We start from the raw sequence: 23,226 nt of genomic DNA, 5'->3' as shown, positions 1-23,226 counted from the left end.
GGAATTACAGACCAGTCAATCTTACGTCTGTGGTGGGCAAGATGATAAGAGGCCTAGATAGAGTGAATAGTCAGAGACCTTTTCCCAGGGCAGAAATAGCTGTCACAAGGGGGCAAAAATTTAAGGCGATTGGAGGAAGGTTTAGATTAGATTACTTAGTGTGGAAACAGACCCTTCGACCCAACAAGTCCACACAGACCTGCAGAGGCAAGTTCTTCACACAGAATGGTGGGTGCATGGAATGCATTACCAGCAGTGGTAGTAAAGTCAGATGCATTAGTGACATTTAAGCGACTCATCACCTGGTTTATGATTATGAAATTATCCATACAGATAATTCAATTGGTTTCCTTTTTGCATTTTGTCAAGACTTTGAGTTCTGTTTTGACTCTCAGGAATTTTGAGCTTGTCAAGAAGCATGCTCATGTATTGTTTATGAAATATTCCTATTACATTCTTAACAGATATTCCATAGCACTGCACATTGTGAGTCCGAGATTTCAGACCAGTTTATGACCTTAATGAATAGATAGGTTTGTAACACTTTTTAAACGTCATATCAAATGTACTACTTTATTCAAGATTTGGTGGGAGGGCAAAGAATAAATGGTTAACACTGTTTTCAAAGGTTAACTTAATATGCTAGAGATTGTGGAGTTGAAACATTCCAAATTCTAGTTTGTAGCTAATGAGCACGAACATTCAAGATACTTGAGCCTGCAATGCCTGCAGGAACAATTGATTGTGTGTATACAGAGTCTCAAACTCAAAAATACTTGTAAACACTTATATTTATCACAATTTGCAGCCAAGTAACAGTCATTTTGTCTTCAACAGCATCCCACAAATGGGGAGGCAGTGGCATAACTACTGAATTTTGATAGACCCAAGCTCATGTTCTGAAACTTGAATTAAAAAAAAATCTGTAATAAGAAGCTGTCGTGAAGGCTATCAGGTAATCACTGTTGATTATCGAAATCTGCCATTCTTACCTAGTTCTACCTCCGTATAACTAAAGACCCACAGCAACATTGTTGGATTCTTGTCTACCCTCTGGGCAATAAAGGGATACGAAATAAATGCTGGTGTCGCCAGCGATGTCCACACCCCATGAATGAATAAAAGAAAAAATATTCTGGGTCCTGATTTTCTAAGAGCCAGATAATTGTTTCTGCAATGTGGATTGAAGTTGTACAGGGGAATTCTGCAAAATCTCCAACATAGCACATTGTAAGAGATTAGCCCAAAAAAAAAACTGATTCCAAGGAGCAATTCCCCTACACCTTGAATCTTTCAAAAGTATCCATTTAAGATCAGAGAATTCAGAAGTAAGCAATTTGTCACTCAGGCCAGAAGTTAAACTATTAAAAAAATCTAATCTGACTCTTGAATAATTGTTCACTGACCCCTCCAAATTACTACACACAATTTCACCTACACCTCTTCCCAAGACCTTGATGCCTCTGCCTCCCCCATCCCATGGAAGCATCTCACCACAGGATCTGGCATACACCCCTGGGCCCAAAACTATTACCCCCTGCCATCAGATCAGATACCCTCACCAAGCAAATTTTGGGTCTCAATCCCTGAACAGGTGACCAATGAGGTTGGATCTGCATAAATTGGCAATCCTGAACTAAAGCTGCATATGAACACAACAGGATTTTAAAGTTCACAGAGATTCACTTCTTTTGTAATAACTCTCAATGGGGAACTGTTTGTTTTTGCAGCGACACAATTATCTCACTGAAGTCCGTATCATTCATAAGAGACAGTATGGACAATGAAACCAATTTAAAACTTAAGAATCAAAAAGAGGGTTATAATAGCTTTAGAATGTTAAAGCCGACAATGAATACTTTAATTTTGATCCACTACCATGCAGCAGAAATTTGCAAGTATTTCTTAAATAAGACCATATTTTATTAGATGCGTAAGTATCTTCTAAAAATGCCTAGCTGTACTCAACATTGCTAGATTGCAAAAGGATTTTTAATAATCAGACTATAATCCAGCACAGTACAACACTGTTACATGTAGCTTAATCAAATAACTAGCCCCAGTAAATAGTCTTTAGTAAATATCTCCATTTAAAATGTGAGATTTTGTGGTCAGTGCTACATTTAACAAAACATTCTCGGTATGTGGCTAGATAGCAGTTAATATATCCAGTGATAAAAGGCAAGAGCCACATAGATGTTCTTGAGACATCCACTTTAAAACATTACTTGTATTGTGATGAGTTATATAAATGTTGGTTTCTATTTTGGATTAAAATGAAAAGGTGCATAGTATGATGGTGAAAGATTTCAGAATCAATAAAATCCTTTCCCTCTACATTAGCAAATGCTGGCATTAAACTCAAAGCCAAAGATCAAACAGGGTAACAGTTCTGAATCCAGTCACTGGATCAACTGTAATGGTAATTATTTGCATGTATGACAGCAGAAAGGATTAAATTATTGAATTAATCCCTCCAACCTCAATGCAGCTTTAACACGCAAGTCAGATTTAAATCACATTACATGGTTCTATTTAGCTACTATTTCAACAAGAACTGAATGAGAGACTTCACACAACAGGGGAGAAAACAAATTAGTTAACAGATTTCTCTATAAAATTATTTTTCAAAATAAATACTTTTATAATTATACCTTATTATACACACATTTCTTTGGTGAAACATGTTTCAATAGTTTCCATTTTTGAATTTTCATTCTATTATGGTCCATGACAGAATTCAAATAAAAAAAAATAAATCTTGTTCACAAAATAGTCAAATCCTTTGGCATGGAATTTAAACTTACAGGATGAAAGAAAATGCAGAATTCATTATCCGTCTGTGAAACTCACTTAAATCTGCTATGCATTTCCTGTATAATTAATGGGATTTCTCAATGTAACTAGGTTTCGAGCTGTCAAATAAAGTTTATTAAGTAACTTAAATATTTAAATTAAAATGCACTCTATGCAGGATCAAAGTCAAATATTCCTATCCTTTCTTGGTCACAGCAGATCCTTTATTGAGCTATTATTTAACAATTTCAGATATTGATTAAATTTAAAATTTTTAGTCAAATATTATTTATTAATCTGCATATTTCAGAAAATTGGTAAGTAAAAGCTACATTTTAGACTATCACTAGACTGCAGTGGTAATAATTCTGTTTTTGGTTAAAAAAATAAGTAAACAGAATAGCTACAAAAAAATGCATCCCTTCTATACAATTCAATGCACTTTTCAGTGGGAATCCACGTTTTCCACAGTGATGCATCATGATGGTGTCCTTCAATTTTCTTGTTCATACACCAGGATCAGTGAGATCCATATTCGTCCCAAACAGTTCCACTAGTTGCTCCTCATAATTTGCAATGTTTCTCTTCATAATATCCATACAAGGACCAAGCAGTCGCTCAAAAGCTTGTACATCCATAACTGTAGAAAGAATAAATGGCCAAACACAATAATGGAAGTTATTCTAAATTGAAAAGGCTTACCTACTGACATTTCACATCTTGTCTGCCCTCATAAGACAAGTGTTCTCAAATTGGGCTCTACAGAGCCCTGACCTTCCAGGGGCCCACGCTTCATTGGCCTACTATGGCAACCATTGGCAACCACCTCAGACAGCATAGCTAAGAATAAGCAAAAGAGCAATAGCCTGAAAAAGGCTCCTGCTCCTCACTCCCTTAATGATTTCTCAATGTTCTGCGTTCTGTGCTGCTACCAAAAGACAGACAGTCTTTTGGGAGAAGTAAATATCCTGCCATTGTAGGTAAGTAACTGTTTTCTTAGAAGTACTGTTATAAGTTTTTTTGAATCAACTTGTTTGAGCATGTGGGATTTGAAGCCAGACCTTCTGACCCAGAAGCAAGGACACTATCATGGTGCCGTAAGAGCCCTCAGAAGTACTGTTGTGAGCAAAAACAAATTGCAGCGCTCATTCATTTTGGCTTCTATACAATTGCCATAAACTGAACGCTACATTGCGTTCTTTAGCATTTCAGAGAATGTTAAAACCATACCTTCTAAAATAACTATTACTACACTCTCAAGTTAAACAATTACTACCTTACTACCTTATTAAAGGTAGTAAATCTCCTAAGACTTTCCATGTTGTGATCACAGTCTTAAATAAAGAGAACCACTAAAGAAGAAATATTTCCTGAAATGAATAAAAGTGAGAAGAAAACAAAAATATTCTCTCATTACTTTTTAAAACATGGTTTTATTTTTAGATAGCCATAAACTAAAGAAACTCTTCTCTTTGCTTCCATTCCCCAGCCAGAGTATTACACTCAAATGAGATGGTTACAAAACCTGCATTGATAGAAAAGTAAGGAGTGGATTTATGGTTTACTCCTCCTCAATGCACTGTGCATAGGTGGTAGTTACTGTCTAATATTCTGCTTAATAGTCATGTCCCATTTCAACCCTGACAACTCAGTTTTGGCAGCCCACATATGCATGTATTTTTCAACATGATCAGCGCTTGCAACCTGTTAGGAAAATGCTTTATATTTAATATTGCGTGGAGAACTTATGTTTTGAAGGAATGTGGAAAACTGATTTATTCCAAGTTTTCTGGAGTTTTGAAAAGTCACTGTGGAAACTGTAATTTTTTTTAAGAACAAGCCATCCTGTAAACCACATGATGGGCAATAACTACTTGTTTTGTTGTTGACTTGTCATTGAGCTGTATTTGAGCAGTGGCTTGGCTCAATATGGTTCTTTTCTAAAAAAGAAATCTGGTTCAGTTGGAGGAAAGTCCACTGACGACATGGTGAGCTGGAGGAACCTGCTTGGAATAAACTGCCCAGCTGATTTCTCCCATTTCTTAAAAGAGGTCCTTCTTGTTGGCTTCAGGACAAAAATCTCATTGTTCATTTAAAAGAGCAATTGAAAAAACATCTCAAAAATTGTATTCCCAAGCATGCTCAGTCTGCAAGATTTTAGAGACAACTGTGTCACTAATGACACAATATCAGACTAACAGAAACATTCTACGCTTTATTCTTTTGCCTTCAAGAATAACTCATGGCCAAAGTATTTGTTTTTTCAGAAAGCCAATCTCTGCAGAGAAATTTGATTTGTCCCTCATTTCCAAAAGAGGGAATGCATTTTGGAACTATTTAGAGAGATAAGTATTTATACTTCTACACTACCAACTTACCAATTATTGCATCTTCATTTAATAAATTTTATTTTGATAATACAACAGTTGTATTTCTTAAGAAACCTGGTTGACAGATCCAGTTGTTTAAAACCTCATATAAATAACTTGTTCAATTGGTTATCTAATTAACTGGAACAATTATCTTGATTTTATGTTGGGACACCTAGAGTGGTGGGATGAGAGAAACAGTACACTCCTCCAGCTTCAGTCAGAACAGCCTCAGCAATAGGGATGTTCAATCTGTGTCCAGTACTTACTGGAGGACGGCACAATCATTTCCTCTCAATTGGAGGCTTTCACAATTTGATTAGGAATTATGACTAAAAAGATTATGAGAGACACATTACACACCAAATTACTTTTAAAATAGTTTTTCATTGAATTAACATTGTTTTCCATTTGCAATTTTGGAAATGATTGTTTAAATTATTCCCTGCAAATTAACCATACCAAATAATTTTCTGTGGACCATATATACCAATGTGGCCCTGTGGTCCAAATTACTCTGCTGCAAATACCATAAAAACTGATTAAAAAACAGTTTAAAACCAACTTCCCCAAAATATTCATGTTCAAATGCTACACCAAGAGTCCAATTACTTGCTTTCATACATGTTACAGCCATTTCGAAATAAATAAGGTTGTGATTGTATTAACTGCTTTTGTTTAAGGTTGCTGATCATTGCCCTTCTCTAAAATGACAGAAGAAAAAAGGAATGGATCGCCTAATCCCTTGAGAGCATGCTCTGCCATTCACTTAAGATCATATCTGCTCTTCTATTTGACTTGCGTTCCTAAATCCCACATTCCTTGACTTATTTGGTGTTCAAAAATATATCAACTTCCATCATCACCATACTCAATGATAGAGCACCATTTCAAAGATTTGTTAATCTTAGTCAAAATTTCTTATTAGGCCAAAATGGCTGATCCTTAACCCAATGACTAATACCCCTAGTTCCAGGATCTCAGCAGTGACCAGAAGGTGATCAGAAACCTAACTGGATTTGCCATATAAATAGAGTGACTACAAGAGCAGGTCAAAGGCTAGGAATACTGCAGCATTTAATTCACCTCCTGACTCTCCAAAACCTTCCACCATCTACAATGCACAAACCAGGAACGTGATGGAATATTTGCCACTTGCCTGGATGGGTGCAGATCTAACAACACTCATGAAGCTTGACACGATCGATGACAAAACTAGCCATTTGTTTGGCACCACATCCACAAACATCCATTCCTCCACTACTGACGTTCACGAGAAGCAATGTGTACTGTTTCCAATTTGCAATGCAGAAACATGCTAAATATTCTTAGACAGGACCTTTCAAGTCCACAACAACTTCCATCTAGAAGGAAAAGGGCAGAAAATACATGGGAACACCACCATCTAGAAGTTTCCCTCCAAGCCACTCACCATCCTGACCTAAAAAAAAGGTCTTTCTTTCTTCACTGTTGCTGGGTCAAAATCCTGGAATTCCCTCCCTAAGGGCATTGTGGGTCAACTGACAGCACATGAACTATAGCGGTTCAAGAAGGTAGCTTACCGCCACCTTCTCAAAGGCAACGAGGGAGAGACAATAAAAGTGATGCTCACATCGCACAAGTAAATAAAAACAGAAATCTCAAAATTTTGGCTCTGAGGAATCTGGATCAGTGTCAAGGACTCTCCACGTGTAAAATAAAGGGTGATTTGGTGACTGGATACTGGCCTCAATAGAGTTACTTCATGGTGTTTTGCACGAATGTTATTAAAATAATTGTCTGTTGCATTGTAATCTTCAATATAGATTAGTAATCAGAAAGACATTCTGTACATCTACTTATGAGAACGTCCATGGAAATGTGAGCAATGAAATTAATGATCAGCATGAGTAGAATAAATTACAAACCCCAAATCAGAGCTCGCCAATCAGGTCCCAATAATCAGCTGTTAGTGCTTGTTGTTTCAAACCACTTCTTAACGTACATTGTTAAAAAAAAGTCAGTAAAAGTTCATTTTGGCTAGGGCAAATGTTTTAAGGTTTTGACAAAAAATATTTTATATATTACATCTTACGATGGATTGATGTTTGAGTATAACTCTAACAGGAGAAAGTGAGGTCTGCAGATGCTGGAGATCAGAGCTGAAAATGTGTTGCTGGAAAAGCGCAGCAGGTCAGGCAGCATCCAGGGAACAGGAGAATCGACGTTTCAGGCATAAGCCCTTCTTCAGGAAGAAGGGCTTATGCCCGAAACGTCGATTCTCCTGCTCCCTGGATGCTGCCTGACCTGCTGCGCTTTTCCAGCAACACATTTTCAGCTATAACTCTAACAGGTCTGTTTAAGATATTGATTTTGATGTGTTGTTAATCTGTATCACTCTGAAAACTAATTTATACTAAATAAATGCATACAAATCTAGCTAATCTCACACTACTCCATGCACTGCAATTGGCTCCAGTATACCGAAAAATTGAGTTAGCGAGTTAATATTAATTTTTGAAGGTCAAATATACTTCCAGTGGGTATACTGTAGTTGTACATTGTAAAAGATGTTGGTTCTTAAATCAACAGGATGCATCTGGGATCCAATTTCCAATGCAAGGTGCCAAGACCTGCAGATATTGCAGTTTTCATCACTACTTCCTTACGTATTTAAAATAGAATTGACCCTGGCAGGATAAATATATTTTCGTTTGGAAGGGATACTGCAGTACACTTTAAAATAAGAGAGTAAGTAAACTTCTTAAAATGATCAGAATCCATGCTTAAAAAAAAAGTTGTGTTTGGTTCCAGAAATCACTGCTGTGCACAGATCTTGGAGGCCTGCTTACAAATCTTAAAGGGACACTGGGATATCTGGCCTGCAGGGCAACTGACAGTGGGAAGGAGGATGCAGTCACCATGGTGCATGCAGGTACCAATGACATTGGCAGGACAAGGACAGAGGTTCTTCACAGCCAATAAGTCGAGCTGGGCTTCAAATTAAGAGGCAGGGACAGAGTTTTTCCAGGCCCTGAATGAGGTGAGCAGTCAGTTGAGGAAAAAAAGTCCTATTTTCTATGCAAGGTTGGAATAGCAAGGGGAGAATCTCACTAATGAGGGGCAAGAGGCCTATCTGCATGCATTAACATCTCATTATTACCCTAATCTTGCCTCATTTATACACAATTTACTCTTCTCCCATGTGGCAGAGTGAAGCAAGTTGGCAGTTTCCAACATAAAAGCCAGAATGGGTACCTGCTGCTTCTGGGCCTTCACCTTGGCCAGCATCTCAGGGCATACTCCACGGGCTGTATCTGTCCGAATCCTGCTGTTCACAGTGGTTGGCATCAGACACACATCATGGCACATCTCCAATTCACAGAGTACAGTTGTCCACTTCAATACTTTGGAGCACATCAATATCTTTCTTAGCAAAGTTAACACCAGACCACTGTGCACAGAGTATGCAGCCCATTTCATGCAGCGGAGCAAGGTGCACCTCCGTGCTTTTCACTTGCTTGCTTAGTGCTCTCTCACTTTGTACTGACTTGGCTATTCACAGAATCTGTGCCTTGCCTTGAACATTTTGCACTTTACCACTTCATTCAGAACTTAAATCCCCACAGTACTTATGTCGTAACCTGCCCTATAGCACACACACATATACAAAGTCAGGGACTATGATGCTTTTCAGCAGTGATCAGTCGAAGGATTGGACATCATGATGTACAACATGATACATCAAAGTCATACCCCTACAGCATGTGCCAGCAATTTACATGACAAATACACAATTGTCTTAAACTCTTGAGTTACCCTCAGTCAGGTCAAGGGACAACTGTAGGACAGCATTTTCTTCAGCCCAGGGCACTTGGGCACAGTCCATCAGTTGCATGGGAAGGTCAGGGTCAGGTGTTCCATATCATGATGGTCTGGGAAGTGGGCCATAGTTAGTTTTGCAGAGCCCGTGCAACCAGTTGAGGATTTGCAGCAAGTCCATCAGGGAGCTGGACTGACATCAATCATAGGCCTGATCACTCATCACCTGGGGCTGTCCTTCCAAGTAGCTCAGTGGAGTGAGCCACAGTCCTGGGGGAGCTGTTCACTGAAAGTCAAGGCAAGTTATCACAGGTCACCACTGTGGTAGGAAAATTTCAGAAGTTGATGATGGGAATTGGATGCAGCATGCTGAGATGCAGCATTGAGAACAGACAGCACAGCGAGATAAGCAGAGGACTCAAAGACTGTTAAACTTTTAACTTATTCCTTTATTTTCCTAGGTTTAACTATGAAAGACTTCAATATAAACAATTACCTATTTATTTATTTTTCGACAATTCTATGAAGTAATGCTTAATGTTTTAACTCTCGTTTCTCTTACTACTTCATACCTTTGGACTGAAGTATGATGGGCCACCATGTGTGGTGACATGATACACTTTTCATTGAACTCCTATACTTGAGTATACATGACAATAAAATCTAAAATCTGTGACCTTACGGGATGGGTAGACTATCCTCTCCCAATGACTGTCAAGTTTATGATAGGCTAAGTTTTTATGCAGCAGGGGGTCTTTCTGGGATCTCATTCCTCAACAAGAATGTAGCAAGTTACCAGTGCAATTTTTTTGAGAGATCACATCAGTTCATTTACTTTCCCCTTGATGAGGTCAGTGCTGCAGCTTAGGCAGTAGACGTTTCGAACACAGGCAGCTACCCCCACATGCAAGACATTTTAGACTGCATGCACATTTACCAGGAGCACCATACCATAATGTGCTGACTTCATCAACAGAAAAGGGTTTCTGTAATTTACATACAAGTCATTGTGATCGTCAGTACCACATCTTACAATGTCTACGTCTGATAGTGTGAAGGCTGTTATAACACATGCATCCTCTCTACCTCAGAGTGGACTTGTTGGGCTGAAGGGCCTGTTTCCACATAGTAGGGATTCTAATTCTCTCATAGTCCTGTTTATTTTTCAAAAGCATGATGCCTTAGAAGGATGGTTATTAAAGTCAGGACAATCCTCTGTAACCCTGACTAATGACTCCATTACTTAACCCCCTGACTGAAGTGGTGCAGATCCAAAGCAGCCCATTCCTGGAGCAGACAATAGCTCTTTTTGGGGGGGTGGTGGCATTGGGTTCCATGGCAGCAAGCTGTGCTCTACACAACTGGAGCAACTGAACGGGAGGTGATGGATGCTAAAGAGCTCAGAGTGTGGCAGCACTCTTCCGAGGAGGAAGGTAACGACATTAAACAGAAACAATATCATCTTCAACATAATAGAGCATTGTTGCATCAGGGACAACAAGTGAAATGGGTCTTCAATTACACCCACTTCTAAGAAATTGAGTTGGATGAACTGATCATCGACGGGAAAACAGCATTTGTTTACTTCCAGAGGTAAATGCACTTTTTTGTGTTTGTTTTTATTCACTTTTCCTATTGGTAAAAGTTAACATTTTCAACTATTTGAAGGCTTTTCAGCATGTGAGGAAGAGCAAGATATTATGCAATGTTGGACAAGAGTAACATTCCCTTACACAGCTTTCTGTCATGGTATGATGCTAAGGATGGATAATCTGTGTGGCTTAATTCTTACTGCTGCAGTTACAGTGATGGTTGATCTGGCAGGTGACTATGTAAAATAGCAATACATTTATGATTGTAAGCTTTCATTTCCAATGATGTCACACATGCCATCGACATGCACTCAAAATTGTTTACGCCCTCGCTCCCTTCCAACTGCAAGTACTCTGATAGGCTCTTCAGAGCTGGCAGTGGTTGAGTTAGCACCAGCTGGGCTTTAAGTATGACACTGGTAGCAGAAATCCTGAAATGTCACAATAGCAGGCGCTACCTCTGCTGCTTGTGAGCACAGCATGGCATAGTGCCATAAAGGTGTGGCACATACATTAAGAGATGAACAGTGAAGAACTAAATTCACTTTAGCCCAAAAAAAACCCTCGAGGAAACTCTACAAAATTGAGACTTAGCCCATTTTTAGGAAAATCCAACCCAGAACCTTAAAAAGGGCCATAATTTCAGGATGGTCTGGATTTGAACCTGCTGTGACCAGTATGAGAATGAACTCCCTACTAGGAAAATGGAGTCGGTTATAAACTAAATAGCTAGGAAGGGATCAAATTTAAGATGTGGCAAATCAATGCAGAGAGAAAAACAGTAATGTGGGAAAAATACAAAAACAATGTGATAGAGTGGAGTACAAGTCCAAATATAAATCCACAGTTAAGATTGGAATTTACAAAAATAATAATAAAAGGACAAAACTATGTTTAAATTCATGGAGCATTCAAATTAAAATAGATAAACTTAACTGATTTACATCTCTTCTCTCACCCAGGTTTCAATGATATTGTGGTCCAACATCCCTTCATCGTGGCTACAGTAAGCTACCTGTCACCATCATCTAATCACTTTTTATAGCCTGGGGTTTCTGATAGTTCATGGCCTGATCGATACTCTGGTGTAAATAAGGAAGTTGAGGGTACCAGTAGTGTTGGGTCAAACTTATTAAGTGATATTCAGGTGTCCTAAAAAGCATGTCCAGTGACTACAGTGAACAGTCCATTAAATTTCGCAGATGGGACTTAGGAGTCTTTGTGCACTTAAGACTTTCCTGCTTGTCTGGGACCCAAGAACGACTTGACTAGCAGTGAAGGCTCATGATAGCTACTTCAAACATCAGGCCTTGCTAGTGCATCATGTGGAGCAGAGCTCTCACTAGATTTAACCTCATGACTTTGGAAGGTAAAATAAAAGTTAGGTATCCACGCAGACTGCCAACTTCAGTGACAACTTCAATGAAGAACATTCACTGGTGTCCTTAAAACTACCACTATCATGGACAAGGGGCAGTCTGACAGAGTGATCTTTAACCTCATTACAAAACAAACAATGGTGAGTTGGAAGAGATCCAGAGGAAGCAACGTGCTTATACTCTCCGAGTATGGGGTAGTTGAGAACATTGGGTATTATTATTTGTTAAGTCACAGGGTTGTCAGTAATGATGACCATCCAGTAAAATTTCCTTATCCCTATATCCCAGGGCATCACTGGGAGAAAGTCCAGAAGCGAGGTGTCATCCAAGAGTTATCAAGTCTGTACACATTTATTTCCTGTCTGGGCACAGCCGGAGACACAGCCGAGGTGACATGGAGACCAGGAGGATGCCGGGAAGGTAAGGAAACTGCTCAAATACTTACCTTCAAAGCCCGCAGCCTTTTTCCTGTCTGGGAGCAGCAGGAGACACAGCGGAGGTGACGTGGAGACCAGGAGTGTGCCGGGAAGGTAAGGACTTAGTATATATTTGGGCAGCGGCTAAACCAGAGATACAACACGTGTAGTATCTCCCTCCCACCCCTCCTCCTCTAACTGGAAGGAAAAGACTCAGTAAGGTTTTTATTTTTAATTTTTCTTTCTTTTTCATATAGTGAAGTGCATTGTTTGGTTTTAGTTCGTTGATATAAAGCTAAGCTTACAATGGCAGGGGATCTCAGACCCGTGGCATGCGCCTCTTGCTTGATGTGGGAGCTCAAAGACGTGGCTTGCATTCCTGACTCTTACACGTGCAAGAAGTGTGTCCAGCTGCAGCTCTTGTTTGACTACATACAGCTCTGGAGCTGCAGATGGACTCATTGTGGAGCATCTGCGATGCTGAAGAGGTCGTGGATAGCACATTTCGTGAACTGGTCACATTGCAGATTAGAATTGCTAAGGGAGACAGTGAATGGGTGACCAAAAGACAGAAAAAGAGTAGGAAGGCAGTGCAGGTGTCCCCTGCGGTCATCTCCCTCCAAAACAGGTATACTGATTTGGAGACTGTTGGGGGAGATGGCTCACCAGGGGAGGGCAGCAATTGCCAAGATCATGGCACCGTGGCAGGCACTGCTGTTCAGAAGAGCGGGCAAAAGACTCGTAGGGCCATAGTCGTAGGGGATTCTATTGTAAGGGAGTAGATAGGCGGTTCAGTGGCCGAAAACAGGACTCCAGGATGGTATGTTGCCTCCCAGGTGCTCAGATCAGGGATTTCACTGAGCGGCTGCAGAACATTCTAAAAGGGGAGGGTGCACAGCCAGTTGTCTTGGTGCATATAGGCACCAACGATATAAGTAAAAACGAGATGAGGTCCTGAAAGCAGAATTCGGGGAGCTAGGAGGGAAGTTAAAAAGGGGGACCTCAAAGGTAGTGATCTCGGCATTACTACCAGTGCCATGTGCTAGCCAGCATAGAAATTAAAAAATAGGCAGGATGAACACGTGTCTTGAGGGATATTGTAGGAGGGAGGGGTTCAGATTTGTTGGACATTGGAACCGGTTCTGGGGAAGGTGGGACTATTACAAAATGGACGGTCAACTTCTGAACCAAACTGGAACTAATGTCCTTGGGGGAGTTTTTGCTAATGCTGTTGGGGAGGTTTTAAACTAATGTGGCAGGGGGCTGGGAACCAGAAGAGAAACCAAGTAGGCGGTGAGGTGGAAACTGGAGATTGTAAGAACCATGAAGATAGCACTAATAAGGGGAAGAATAGGCAGAGAGCAGATGAACGCAAAAGAACTGGTGGCCTGAAGTGCATCTACTTTAATGCAAGGAGTATAGTGGGTAAGGCAGATGAACTTAGGGTTTGGATTGGTGCCTGGGAGTATGACGTTATTGCATTCACAGAGACTTGGTTGAAGGAAGGGCATGATTGGCAATTAAATGTTCCAGGATATAGACGCTTCAGACAGGACAGGGAGGGAAGTAAAAGGGGGGGGGGGGGGTGGAGTTGCATTGTTGGTCAGGAATGATATCACGGCTGTACTAAAGGAAGACACTATAGAGGGCTTGAGTAGTGAGGCATTATGGGTAGAGCTGAAAAATAAGAAGGGTGCAGTTACATTGTTGGGGCTGTAATGCAGGTCTCCCAACTGTGAGCGAGAGGTAGAAGAACAAATAAGTAAACAGTTAATGGAAAGATGTAGAGGCAATAGGGTAGTGGTGATGAGAGATTTTAATTTTCCCAACATTTACTGGGATGCACTTCGTGTCAGAGATCTGGATGTAGAATTTGTAAGAAGCATCTAGGAGAGTTTTCTAGAGCAGTATGTCAATAGTCCGACGATGGAAGAGGCCTGGTGTTACGGAATGAGCCAGGCCAGGTGGTAGAAGTTGTGGTGGGGGATTTCTTTGGGAACAGTGACCACAACTCCGTAGACAAAAATGAGAATAGTCCTAAGGGAAGAGTACTAAACTGGGCCAAGGCCAATTATATCAAAATTGGGCAGGAGCTGGGAAAAGTGCATTGGGCACAGTTATTTGAAGGGAAGTCCACATTTGACATGTAGGAGGCTTTCAAAGATAGGTTAAAGATAGTGCAGGAGAGGCATGTCCCGTTGAAGGCAAAGGAAAAGAAAGGCATGATTCGTGAACCGTGGATGACAGGAGAAATCGTACGACTAACCAAGAGGAAAAGAGAAGCAAACATAAGGTCCAGTCAGCTAAGAACAGAACAGGCCCTGGAGGAATATTGGAAGAGTAGGATCAGTCTTAAATGAGGAATCAAGCGGGCTAAAAGGGGTCATGAAATAGCTTTAACAAGCAGAATTAAGGAGAATCCCAAAGCCTTTTATTCTTATACAACAATTAAGCGGGTATCTAGAGAAAGGATTGGTCCACTAAAAGATAATGAAGGAAGGCTGTGTGTCAAATATGAGAGAATGCGTGAGATTCTGAATGATTACTTTGCATCAATATTCACTGAGGAGAGGGACATGATGAATGTTGAGATTAGAGATAGAAGTTTGATTAATCTGGATCACATTGACATAAGTAGGGAAGATGAGTTGGGTAGGCTGGAGGTTATTAAGGTGGATAAATCCCCAGGACCGGATAGGATCTATCCCAGGTTGCTGAGGGAGGCGAGAGAGGAAATAGCTGGGGCCCGACAGATATCTTTGTGGCATCCTTAAAAACAGCTGAGGTGCCGGAGGACTGGAGGGTTGCTCATCTTGTCCCCCTGTACAAAAAGGGTAGTAGGGATATTCCGGGTAACTAGACCAGTGAGCCTGACATCAGTGGTGGGAAAGTTGCTGGAGAAGGTACTGACGGGTAGGATCTATTTATATTTAGAAAAGAATAGGCTTATCAGTGATAGGCAACGTGGTTTTGTGCGGGGGAGATCGTGCCTTACCAACGTTCTTTGAGGAAGTGACTAAGTTGATAGATGATGAAAGGGCTGTTGATGTCATATATGTGAACTTTAGTAAGGCGTTTGATAAGGTTCTCCATGGTAAACTAATAGAGAAAGTGAAGTCACATGGTGTACAGGGTGTTCTAGCTTAGTGGATAAAGAACTGGTTGAATAACAGGAGACAGAGAGTAGTAGTTGAAGGGAGTTTCTCAAAATGGAGAAACATGACCAGTGGTGTTCCACAGGGATCAGTATTGGGGCCACTGTTGTTTGCAATACACATAAATGATCTGGAAGAGGGCACTGTTGGTATGATCAGCAAGTTTGCAGATGACATGAAGGTTGGTGGAATAGCAGAAAGCATAAGGGACTGCCAAAGAATACAGGAGAATATAGATAGACTGGAGAGTTGGGCGGAGAAGTGGCAGATGGAGTTCAATCCAGGCAAATGTGAGGTGATGCATTGAGACAAGTCTAATTCTAGAGTGAATTATGCAATGAATAGAAGAGCCTTGGGAAAAGTTGATGAGCAGAGAGATCTGGGAGTGCAGGTCCATTGTACCCTGAAGGCTGCAGCACAGATGGATAGAGCGGCCAAGAAGGCATATAGTATGCTTGCCTTCATTAGACGGGGTATTGAGTATAAGAGCTGGCAGGTCATGTTAAAATTGTACATGACATTGGTTCGGCTGCATTTAGAATACGGTGTACAGTTCTGGTCGCCACATTACCTAAAGGATGTGGATACTTTGGACAGAGTGCAGAGAAGGTTTATGAGGATGTTGCCTGGTATGGAAGATGCTAGCTATAAAGAGAGATTAGGTAGGTTAGGTTTGTTTTCATTAGAAAAAAGAAGTCTATAAAATCATGAAGGGTATAGACAGGGTGGATAGAGACAAGCTTTTTCCCAGGGTGAAAAATTTAATAACGAGATGTCATGCTTTCAAGGTGTCAGGTGAAACATTTAAGGGGGATACACGCGGCAGGTACTTTACACAGAGGGTGGTGGGTGTCTGGAATGCGTTGCCAGCAGAGGTAGTAGAGGCAGGCACAGTAGATTCACTTCAGATGTGTCTGGACAGATGCATAAGTAGGTGGGAAGCAGAGGGATACAGAAGCTTAGGAATTGGGCGACAGGTTTAGACATAGATTTGGACTGGCTCAGGCTTGGAGGGCTGATTGGCTGTAAATTTTCTTTGTTCTTTATACATCACCATAGTCTTTGTGAGGAAGTCAGACAATAAAAACAAACTGAGGATCTGGAATGATTAATGGGCATTTAAGGCAATGATTCATGAGAATACTTGTCCTCTACCTCGGATTGAGGAAGCAGTATAGGCTCTCAGACGTGAATAATATTTCTGCAGTCTCTATTTGCCCATGGGTATCAAGAGCTATCCACCGTGGAACCAGGCACTGAAATACCCTGCAATCTTTCATGCATATGAATAAGGCTTTTGGAGACATTAGTTTCCAGTCCCTGCTTGTATATCTTGATGATATACACATATTCAGCTCAATGTACCGGACACCCTTGAAAAACTAGCCACTAATTTAGCCTATCAGTGTCTAATTTCAAAGTCAAACCAGACAAGTGCCAACTTTTCTGGACAGAAGTATGGTCTCTTGGACATCTTATTCCTGATTGAGAAAATCTTAACCATGCAGGAGTAGGCACAGGATAAAACTAGGAGGAAACTATGTAGGTTCCCTGGCCTATTTGTTTACCAGAGGAGGCTTGTGCAAGGCAAATGCTGATGCTCTTAGTCATAAGACTGACCACATGATAAAATCCACCCTTGCTCAGTTGGTGGGGGCTGTGACTGACGCTAAGGTCATGTGATACCAAGGTATTTGGACTAAGATTGAGCAGAGTTTCATGAATGCATTAATAAGAGGCCCAAAGCAAGTCCAGAGAGGTACAGCCAGGTACAGTTTCATCTTTGCCATCTATCTCAAGAGGTGGTCTCTGATATCTTCAGCCAACTGACATGGACATCAGTAAATGTGCACTATTTCTGGGAGGCCCAACATTCACCAAACCATCACCAATTGATGAGGGGTCCAAACAGGCACAGAAAGAGTGCTGCGGGATGAAGATGGAATCCTCTAGCAGCTGATTCACAACAAGGAGAAAGAGGTTAAAAACTCAATGTTCCCCACAGCCACAAGTGTTTCTGGCTGCTCATGATCAAATGGAATAGCAAGCAACAAAAAAAAACAAACATGCTGACCAGAGCCTGAAGTTACCAGTAGGAGATGATTTCTGATATTATTGACTGCTGTCTAGATTGACAAGTAAACTTTGGCGAATGCAGAGAAGTGATTTCACCTCAGCATGGGAGTCCTCGTCAGCAAGAAATTCAAGAGGTCTTTACAATGAATTTTATGGATGGAGCCCAACAGTAATAGGACCAGGTATGTTCTCATACCTATAGATGACTTCAAGTTCACCACTATAGCCAATGTTTATATATGGCTGGTTTGTCCATTATGGTGCTCTATAATGGGATTCATCAAGATCGGGGGCAGAACTTTGAAAGCAAGATCTTCCAGCAACTTGGCAAAGTCTGTGCCTTTGCCAAGAGCTGGTCCATCCCCCTCGCATCTAGAGGACAATGAACAGGGAAAACCATACTGTGTAGACATTTGCACACCTCACCTCCTGAGAGTCAACACAAAGTAGCCAGAGGACATTTCGGAGCTGGTTTATAATACGACCCCAGTGTTCACAGATTGTTCGCCACACTTTTTCATCTTTGCACAAGATCTAATCCTTTCCTTGGGGTCATCATACTTGGTCAATGATTGGATAGCTGAGTACCATAGTTGAAACTTTATTGCTGGAACAGCACAGCAGGTCAGGCAGCATCCAGGGAACAGGAGATTCGACGTTTCGGGCACAGGCCCTTCTTCAGGAGCTGAGTACCATAGCAGACTTAACCATGAAATTGAGGATGTCCAGGAAGAGACAGAGAAAAGCAGTGAGTAGAAAAGCATTGAAAAATTACAAAACTCACAGGACTGACCTTTCAATCAGGTAATCCTCACATCAGCATATCAGAGGTTGGATTCAGACATAACATCTGGGATCCTCAACCCAATAGAGTCAATGTGGCTGGTCACAGGTGGCCTCACCCATGTTATCCGGGGAGATCTATTCCAGCCCAGAAGATATCAGTGGGATGACCTACCAGAAGGTGCCAACTGAAGCAACACGTGCTGCTGTTCACATGACACCTGAAGACCAGACCAACCTAGCCCCAGATTGTGCATGTCAAACAGTTTATAAGAAACAAGGAGTTAAAGATTATCCTGGTTGGTGGGAATGTGAAGTAATCAAATCAGCTACAATTGTACTGCAAAGTGAAGCAGGCTAAAGGGGCTGAGTGGCCTATTGCTAGTCCTAATTTATATGTTTATATAAAAAACTATTGATATGAATTAATGTAGAAATTACAACATAAACAGATCATTTGAGTTAGCTAGTATATACCATTATTTATGATCCACACTAGCAAGCTCCCACCTAATCTATCTGCATCTCCCATCTATCTCCCTTCTCCTTCTCCCCCTCCGCCCTCCCCCCCATTTACTACCTAGCTGCTTCTTGAACACATTTATGCTGTTTGTCTCAACTACTCCTAGCGTGAGCAAGTCTCATTCCAATCAAACACTGAGTGAAGGTGGCTCCCTTCAGAGTGCTCTTTTGTAGAGATGAATCCCACACTTTGATGTTTATACTTCACACATCAAAGTATGTCATTCAGTTCTAGTATCATCTTTGTGGGGTTTGTTTCCCCCATATTCTCCAATACTACATCCATTTTGTAAAATGGAGACGAAGACTGTACATATTACTTCAAGTGTGGTCACCAATAGAAATTTAACAATGCCTTTGCTTTTTCATCTATCCCTCCAGAGTATTACAGCCAAGTCACAGTTAGTTCATGACATTTCTAAAGTGTGAAATTCTGTGAACATATTTCGCTTATAGCAAATTATTTTAATAGAAAAAGGTATTTAACAAATTTCCAGGAAGCCATTAACCAGATTTTCCCCAGGGTCCTTTTTTTTTAAAACGCCCCTTAAACTGTGAATGACTTACCGAGGCATTTCACATTTCCTACAGCATATGCAGATGCTGCACGTGGCTGATTTGCTACCAAAGCGAGTTCTCCAAAGTATTGCCCTCTTGAACAGCGAGCTATTTCCACTCCATCATCTGCATGAGGTTTGGTCTATATTAAAAAGGAAAATTATTTTTTATTACTTACAAATGCAATTAACAAAATTTGATGAAACAAATATTAAATGACCCAGGGAGATAGTGAGGAAAGAGATAAATCTGAGTGACTGGTACAGCTGAGAACAGAAGTGAGTCAAACAGTCAGGGCAGGCAGGGACAAGGTAGCACTAATAAATTAAACTGCAATTATTTCAATGCAAGGGGCCTAACAGGGAAGGCAGATGAACTCAGGGCTTGGTTAGGAACATGGGACTGGGATATCATAGCAATTACAGATACATGGCTCAGGGATGGGCAGGACTGGCAACTTAATGTTCCAGGGTAAAAATGCTACAGAAAGGATAGAAAGGGAGGCAAGAGAGGAGGGGGATTGGCATTTTTGAGAAGAGATAGCATTGCAGCTGTGCTGAGGGAAGATATTCCTGGAACTACATCCAAGTTATTTGGGTGGAACTGAGAAATAAGAAAGGGATGATCACCTTATTGGGATTGTATTATGGACTCCCTAATAGTCAAAGGACAATTGAGAAACAAACTTGTAAGGAGAACTCAGCTATCTGTAAGAATAATAGGGTGGTTATGGTAGGGGATTTTAACTTTTCAAACATAGAATGGGACTGCCATAGTGTTAAGGGTTTAGATGGAGAGGAATTTGTTAAGTGTGTACAAGACAATTTTCTGATTCAGTACGTGGATGTACCTACTGGATAAGGTGTAAAGCTTGACCTACTCTTGGGAAATAAGGCAGGGCAGGTGACTGAGGTGTCAGTGGGGGAGCACTTTGGGGCCAGCGACCATAATTCTATTACACTTAAAATAATGATGGAAAAGGATAGACCAGATTTAAAAGTTGAAGTTCTAAATGGGAGAAAGGCCAATTTTGACAGTATAAAGCAAGAACTTTTGAAAGCTGATTGCGGGTAGATGTTCGCAGGTAAAGGGACGGCTGGAAAATGGGAAGCCTTCAGAAATGAGATAACAAGAATCCAGAGAAAGTATATTCCTGTTAGGGTGAAAGGAAAGACTAGTAGGTATAGGAAATGCTGGATGACTAAAGAAATTGAGGGTTTGGTTAAGAAAAAGAAGGAAGCATACGTAAGGTATAGACAGGATAGATCGAGTGAATCCTTAGAAGAGTATAAAGGAGGTAGGAGTATACTTAAGAGGGAAATCAGGAGGGCAAAAAGGGGACATGAGATAGCTTTGGCAAATAGAATTAAGGAGAATCCAAAGAGTTTTTACAAATATATTAAAGGACAAAAGGGTAACGAGGGAGAGAATAGGGCCCCTCAAAGATCAGCACGGCGGCCTTTGTGTGGAGCCGCAGAAAATGGGGGAAGATATTAAATGAGTATTTTGCATCAGTATTTACTGTGGAAAAGGATATGAAAGATATAGACTGTAGGGAAATAGATGGTGACATCTTGCAAAATGTCCAGATTACAGAGGAGCAAGTGCTGGATGTCTTGAAATGGGTAAAGATGGATAATTCCCCAAGACCTGATCAGGCGTACCCCAGAACTCTATGGGAAGCTAGAGAAGTGATTGCTGGGCCTCTTGCCTGGATATTTGTATCAACGATAGTAACAGGTGAGGTGCGGGAAGACTGGCTAACGTGATGCCACTGTTTAATAAGGGTTGTAAGGACAAGCCAGGGAACTTAGAGACCTGACGTCGGTGGTGGACAAGTTGTTGGAGGGAATCCTGAGGGACAGGATGTACATGTATTTGGAAAGGCAAGGACTGATTAGGAATAGTCAACACGGCTTTGTGCGTAGGAAATCATGTCTCACAAACTTGATTGAGTTTTTCGAGGAAGTAACAATGAAGATTGATAAGGGCAGAGCGGTAGATGTGATCTATATGGCCTTCAGTAAGGCGTTCAACAAGGTTCCCCATGGGAGACTGATTAGCAAGGTTAGATCACATGGAATACAGGGAGAACCAGCCATTTGGATACAGAATTGGCTCAAAGGTAGAAGACAGAGGGTGGTGGTGGAGGGTTGTTTTTCAGACTGGAGGCCTGTGACCAGTGGAGTGCCACAAGGAAAAGAGACCTTGGAGTGCAGGTTCATAGCTCCTTGAAAGTGGAGTCACAGGTAGCTAGGATAGTGTTTGGTATGCTTTCCTTTATTGGTCAGATTATTGAGTAGAGGAATTGGGAGGTCATGTTGCGGCTGTACAGGACATTGGTTAGGCCATTGTTGGAATATTGCGTGCAATTCTGGTCTCCTTCCTATTGGAAAGATGTTGTGAAATTTGAAAGGGTTCAGAAAAGATTTACAAGGATGTTGCCAGGGTTGGAGGATTTAAGCTATAGTGAACAGGTTGGGGCTATTTTCCCTGGAGTGTTGGAGGCTGTGCGGTGACCTTATAGATGTTTAGAAAATTATGAGGGGCATGGATAGGGTAAATAGGCAAAGTCTTTTCCCTGGGGTGGGGGAGTCCAGAACTAGAGGGCATAGGTTTAGGGTGAGAGGAGAAAGATATAAAAAAGATCTACGGGGCAACTTTTTCACGCAGAGGGTGGTACGTGTATGGAATGAGCTGCCAGTCGGAAGTGGTAGAGGCTGGTACAATTGCAACATTTAAGAGGCATTTGGATGGGTATTTGAATAGGAAGGGTTTGGAGGGATGTGGGCCAGGTGCTGGCAGTTGGGACTAGATTGGGTTGGGATATCTGGTCGGCATGGACAGGTTGGACCGAAGGGTCTGTTTCCATGCTATACATCTCTATGACTCTATTTGAGATCCAAATTTCTATTCTGGTATATTACACAATATATAGTAATGATCGTGTGAATTCCTTCTGCAAGGCATTAGGAGAAAGGTATTTCCAGATGGGAAAAAGAAAGCATTCATTCACTTCTCCAGAATACCTAGATTATATGTTTGGTAAGAAAAACATTCTCACAACAAATGTGCTACGACCATTCTGCCTACTTCAAATCCTGTTCAATAAATGCTCAATACAGAAATTTTCAAATGAATATTTTGTCAAAAAAAAACTGTTGAAACAAATGGAACCTAAACTTCAAATAAAGTGAAGCACTCAGTTGTTTTCCAAGCATCTGAAAATAACTACACTTTCCATCATTAAAACAAAGTATTTGATAAGGGATAGTGATGATAGTTAGATCCAGAATATTGCATAGTTGGGGTGAATTTTAAATCTGAAACTGTTTTAGAATTAGCATGCTCAAGTGAAGTCTTATGTCCACTATGTTTCTTGATCATCTGCTAATTTACATCAATATTAATGTGGGTATTTTAATGGACGTTTAGAGAGATAAAAATTGATTAGGGACAGTCAGCATGGTTTTGTGTAAGGAAAGTAGTGTCTCATAAACTTGATTGAGTTTTTTGAGGAAGTTACCAAAATCATTGATGATGGCAGAGCTGTAGATATTGTTTATTTAGATTTTAGTAAAGCCTTTGACAAAGTTCCACATGGTAGACTAATTAGTAAAGTGAGATCACTTGGGATTCAGGGTGAGCTTGCCAATTGGATACATAATTGGTTTAATGGCAGGAGACAGAATAATGGTGGAAGGTTACTTTTCAGACTATGAGCTGTCGCCAGCAGTGTTCCACAGGGTTTGCTTCTGAGTCCTCTTTTTTTGTCATTT

At 40.8% G+C, this 23,226-nt stretch overlaps 1 protein-coding gene across 4 annotated transcripts in view; it reads right to left on the bottom strand.

Annotated features, from left to right (window-relative positions):
- Positions 1–558: 558 nt before the first annotated feature.
- Positions 559–23,226, bottom strand: part of LOC122561679 (cAMP-dependent protein kinase type II-beta regulatory subunit-like) — a 122,683-nt gene continuing 100,015 nt past the window's right edge. For 3 of the 4 annotated variants that reach the window (XM_043713670.1, XM_043713668.1, XM_043713669.1), the window contains exons 11-12: positions 19,457–19,589; positions 559–3,436 (exon numbers count right to left, since the gene is read on the bottom strand). In XM_043713670.1, coding sequence (XP_043569605.1) covers positions 3,303–3,436; positions 19,457–19,589 — 267 coding nt within the window. In that variant the 3' untranslated portion in view covers positions 559–3,302. Of the gene's footprint in view, positions 3,437–19,456; positions 19,590–23,226 lie in introns of those variants that run through there. The other variant, XR_006315086.1, reaches the window with a different exon arrangement.

This window comes from Chiloscyllium plagiosum, chromosome 23 (assembly GCF_004010195.1).
Source record: "Chiloscyllium plagiosum isolate BGI_BamShark_2017 chromosome 23, ASM401019v2, whole genome shotgun sequence".
In the NCBI taxonomy this organism is placed as follows: Eukaryota; Metazoa; Chordata; class Chondrichthyes; order Orectolobiformes; family Hemiscylliidae; genus Chiloscyllium; species Chiloscyllium plagiosum.
Note: the sequence above shows the minus strand (reverse complement) of the source record. Positions and strands in the feature narration are given on the sequence as shown.